This window comes from Salvelinus fontinalis, chromosome 9, assembly GCF_029448725.1.
Source record: "Salvelinus fontinalis isolate EN_2023a chromosome 9, ASM2944872v1, whole genome shotgun sequence".
Taxonomy (NCBI): domain Eukaryota; kingdom Metazoa; phylum Chordata; class Actinopteri; order Salmoniformes; family Salmonidae; genus Salvelinus; species Salvelinus fontinalis.
Window position 1 is genome coordinate 5405915 of NC_074673.1, and position 5020 is coordinate 5410934.

Sequence of the window (5020 nt, forward strand, 5' to 3'; positions counted from 1 at the left end):
ATGTCTGAATCGAAATTCTGGATTGCCTCTCATCCGTTCGCCATCCCCTTATGCCATAGTTTGTACATCTCAATTGTCATTAGAAACCACGTTTGTTTATTAAGCAAGTCAGCCATATCAGCTATGTGTTTTAAAAAGGCAGTAAATGAGGCTGAATGAACTGTTTCGCTGCCAGACAAGGCTCCGCTGATAACCAGGTGTAGAGGTGGTAAAGATTCACTGCATGGTGCTGAAAAGAAAGCTCTGCTGTTGGGGCAGCTTTATGTAGGCTCTAATAGTTTGTGTGCACCGTGTGTCACCGTTATAGTGCAATTAGTGTACTGTTTAGTGTTGTGTTGTGAAGTGGCTTTGCTGGCATGCATAAAAAAAAAATGTTTTGCCACACCAAGATTTACATGCTAAAATCGCCACTTGATATGATGGTAGGGAGATTAGAATGTTGTTGATGTGTGCAGAGGGTCCCTGGTTCGCGCCCGTGTCGGGGCGAGGGGACGGTCTAAAGATATACTGTTACATAACATTGAGCTTCAACCAAAGCACACTAGTGTCGCGCCGGTGCAACAATAGCCTAATACTATATTTAAGCAATAAGGCACGAGGAGGTGTGCTATATGGCCAATATACCGCGGCTAAGGGCGCTTCTTTATGTACGACGCAATGCGGAGTGCCTGGACACAGCCCTCGGCCGTGGTATATTGGCAATATATCACAAACCCCTGAGGTGCCTTATTGCTATTATAAACTGGTTACCAATGTAATTAGAGCAGTAAAATAAATGTTATGTCATGCCTGTGGTATATGGTCTGATATACCACGGCTGTCAGCCAATCAGCATTCAGGGCTCGAACCACCCAGCCAATCAGCATCCAGGGATTCACTCCATGGCCATAAAACACCTTTCTTCTGCCTACTTTTTTTCCGCACGTCTTTGTCTAGAGGCCTATATCAATTTACAATAATAATATATAAGCTGGCTATGTCCATTTCAAATATTTTCTGGCACGATTGTCTGGGGTCTGGTTATGGCTGTCTGTGCCTTTTATTAGTGACGGGAGAACTGTAACTTGAGTCGGAATGCAGTGGGCAGGGGCTGCGCGCCACGGTGCGGTGGGCTGGTGCGCTCAGTGCGCAGTCAGTCAATAGGCTACACATGTTTTGCGCCTCTCAGAGGACAGCGTCAAACTAAACCGTGACCGTGCTGAAACTAAATAAAAAAGGATATAATGGCTTCTATTCCACTGGTGCTGCTACTTTTAATGTCTTCTTCGGCGCTTTACTGGGCAGTTTATACCGGACCGTTAAAACCGGAAATGTCCAACGGCACTTTTCATCACTTCTTCGTACCGGACGGTGATTATGAGGATAATGATGACCCCGAGCAATGTCAAATGCTTTTTAAATTCGCAGACCGGCGTGCGTGTGGTGTCCATCACGACGACGACAGCGATTCGGTGGTACGTGACGACTTTATCATCGTGAAGCACCAAATTGAAGACGCCGCAAGGTTGTTGGAAAGCATCGGCATGAGTATTTCACACGACCTGGACGGAGAGGATAGCTATGAGAAGTTTCTCACTGGGGAGATCACTCAGATCTCTGAGGCTTTTACAAGCGTGGAGAAATCTCTCCTGGAGTTGGAGGTGAAGTTCAAACAGAGTCAAGACAACGATCTGAGAGGGGAGAGCCAGCTCAATGACTACGTTCTGAAGCCTATCTATGAAGTTAAGGACTCACTGAGGGAGACAACGGACATTTCATTGGGACTCAGAGATAAACATGAACTGTTGTCTCTCATTGTTCGCAGTCAAGGGTCAAGGTTGAGTCGCCTCAAGACAGATTATCTCAATGTATAGTATAAATGTTAAAAACAATTGTAATTTGTTATTATCTATGGATAAGAGCGTCTGCTAAATGACTTAAATGTAAATGTAAATGTAAAGGAATGTATGTGACTCAGATTGTGTGTGTGTGTGTGTGTGTGTGTGTGTGTGTGTGTGTGTGTGTGTGTGTGTGTGTGTGTGTGTGTGTGTGTGTGTGTGTGTGTGTGTGTGTGTGTGTGTGTGTGTCATAAGACTATGACTCTTTAGCCCAATAAACACCTGGAAAGTTCATTGAGGTTGAAATGATTATATGATTAAATTACTCCTAGTCTCTTATCTCTCTCTCTCTCTCTCTCTCTCTCTCTCTCTCTCTCTCTCTCTCTCTCTCTCTCTCTCTCTCTCTCTCTCTACTCCAACTCTCTCTCTCTCTCTCGCTCTCTCTCTCTCTCTCTCTCTCTCTCTCTCTCTCTCTCACACTCTCTCTCTCTCTCTCTCTCTCAATTCAATTCAATTCAAGGGGCTTTATTGGCATGGGAAACATGTGTTAACATTGCCAAAGCAAGTGAGGTAGACAATACACAAAAGTGAAACAAACAAAACAAATTAACAGTAGACATTACACATACAGAAGTTTCAAAACAATAAAGACATTACAAGTGTCATATTAAATATATACAGTGTTGTAACAATGTACAAATGGTTAAAGCACACAAGTTAAAATAAGTGAGCATAAATATGGGTTGTATTTACAATGGTGTTTGTTTTTCACTGGTTGCCCTTTTCTTGTGGCAACAGGTCACAAATCTTGCTGCTGTGATGGCACACTGTGGAATTTCACCCAGTAGATATGGGAGTTTATCAAAATTGGATTTGTTTTCAAATTCTTTGTGGATCTGTGTGATCTGAGGGAAATATGTGTCTCTAATATGGTCATACATTGGGCAGGAGGTTAGGAAGTGCAGCTCGGTTTCCACCTCATTTTGTGGGCAGTGTGCACATAGCCTGTCTTCTCTTGAGAGCCATGTCTGCCTACGGCGGACTTTCTCAATAGCAAGGCTATGCTCACTGAGTCTGTACATAGTCAAAGCTTTCCTTAAGTTTGGGTCAGTCACAGTGGTCAGGTATTCTGCCACTGTGTACTCTCTGTTTAGGGCCAAATAGCATTCTAGTTTGCTCTGTTTTTTTGTTAATTCTTTCCAATGTGTCAAGTAATTATCTTTTTGTTTTCTCTCTCTCTCTCTCTCTCTCTCTCTCTCTCTCTCTCTCTCTCTCTCTCTCTCTCTCTCTCTCTCTCTCTCTCTCTCTCTCTCTCTCTCTCTCTCTCTCTCTCTCTCTATCCCTCTATTTCTCTCTCTACTCCAACTTTCTCTCTATCTCTCTCTCTCTCTCTATCACTATTTCTCTCTCTCTCCTCTCTCTCTTTCTCTCTCTCTCTCTCTCTGTCTCTCTCTCTCTCTATCACTCTATTTCTCTCTCTCTCTACTCCAACTCTCTCTCTCTTTCCCTCCCACTCTATTTACTTTCCTAATTGTCTGTGACCCGTGTCTTTCTTCCTGACTTGTAATGGTGTTATTTGGAAATACTTCTAAGGAAAACATCACTACATTCCTCAGTAAGAGCGGACAGATGGGGAAAAGAGAGGAGAGCACAGGGGAGAGATGAAAAGTGATCCTTAGCTAAATTATGCCTGGGCTATGCTGTGCTAAGTGATCCTAAATTATGCCTGGGCTATGCTGTGCTAAGTGATCCTAAATTATGTCTGGGCTATGCTGTGCTTAGTGATCCTAAATTATGCCTGGGCTATGCTGTGCTTAGTGTTCCTAAATGATGAATTGCTTGGCTGTCTGTGCCCCCCTGTCCGCCTCTGTCTAATTGAGCTATTCAGCCGTACTGTATAATGAGGTCTATGTTTATACCCTTCCTTATGTTATCCTGGAGTCTCACCATTGATTATACTTCAATCATGAAACAGACAATATCAGTTTGAATCCCAGGCTTTTAAAAAAAAGTATATGTTACTGCTCATTTATTAATAAAAACCTAACCATTAATCTCACCTGTGCTCTGACTTGCATTCCATGCAGAAAATGGTGTTGTGAGACGGTTTACTGTAGAGGCGGCTTGCTTGAAAATGACTTCGTCCTAAGGACAGTAGACCATTTTTTTTTGGTATGGCCTTTATATATATCTTCATGCGCTCAAGGAGTCTAGAAGACGGGGCAAATCAAAGAGCTCTTTGTGTGATGTTTTTTCTGTGCAGCTGGTGGTGCTCTGAGGTGTTCCCAGTGGACTGCTGGTATGCTATTGGTATACTGCTGGTATGCTATACTGCTGGTATGCTATTGGTATACTATACTGATGATATGCTATACTGCTGGTATGCTATTGGTATACTATACTGCTGGTATGCTATTGATATACTATACTGCTGGTATGCTATTGGTATGCTATTGGTATACTATACTGATGATATGCTATACTGCTGGTATGCTATTGGTATACTATACTGCTGGTATGCTATTGGTATGCTATACTGCTGGTATGCTACTGGTATGCTATTGGTATACTATACTGATGATATGCTATACTGCTGGTATGCTATTGGTATACTATACTGCTGGTATGCTATTGATATACTATACTGCTGGTATGCTACTGGTATGCTATTGGTATACTATACTGATGATATGCTATACTGCTGGTATGCTATTGGTATACTATACTGCTGGTATGCTATTGATATACTATACTGCTGGTATGCTATTGGTATGCTATTGGTATACTATACTGATGATATGCTATACTGCTGGTATGCTATTGGTATACTATACTGCTGGTATGCTATTGGTATGCTATACTGCTGGTATGCTACTGGTATGCTATTGGTATACTATACTGATGATATGCTATACTGCTGGTATGCTATTGGTATACTATACTGCTGGTATGCTATTGATATACTATACTGCTGGTATGCTATTGGTATGCTATTGGTATACTATACTGATGATATGCTATACTGCTGGTATGCTATTGGTATACTATACTGCTGGTATGCTACTGGTATGCTATACTGCTGGCATGCTATACTGCTGGTATGCTACTGGTATGCTATACTGCTGGTATGCTATTGGTATGCTATTCTGCTGGTATGCTATTGATATACTATACTGCTGGTATGCTATTCTGCTGGTATGCTA

The 5020-nt window shown here is 42.2% G+C and overlaps 1 protein-coding gene across 1 annotated transcript; it reads left to right on the forward strand.

The window, feature by feature from the left end:
* Positions 1–1096: 1096 nt before the first annotated feature.
* Positions 1097–3876, forward strand: LOC129861947 (fin bud initiation factor-like). Its single transcript, XM_055933174.1, has one exon. The coding sequence runs from the start codon at positions 1224–1226 to the stop codon at positions 1851–1853; it is 630 nt and encodes a 209-aa protein (XP_055789149.1). The 5' UTR covers positions 1097–1223; the 3' UTR covers positions 1854–3876.
* Positions 3877–5020: the final 1144 nt, after the last annotated feature.

Bases quoted from the DNA above. Each gene is read 5' to 3' on its own strand.
- LOC129861947 (XM_055933174.1), top strand. From the start codon at position 1,224: ATGGCTTCTATTCCACTGGTGCTGCTACTTTTAATGTCTTCTTCGGCG.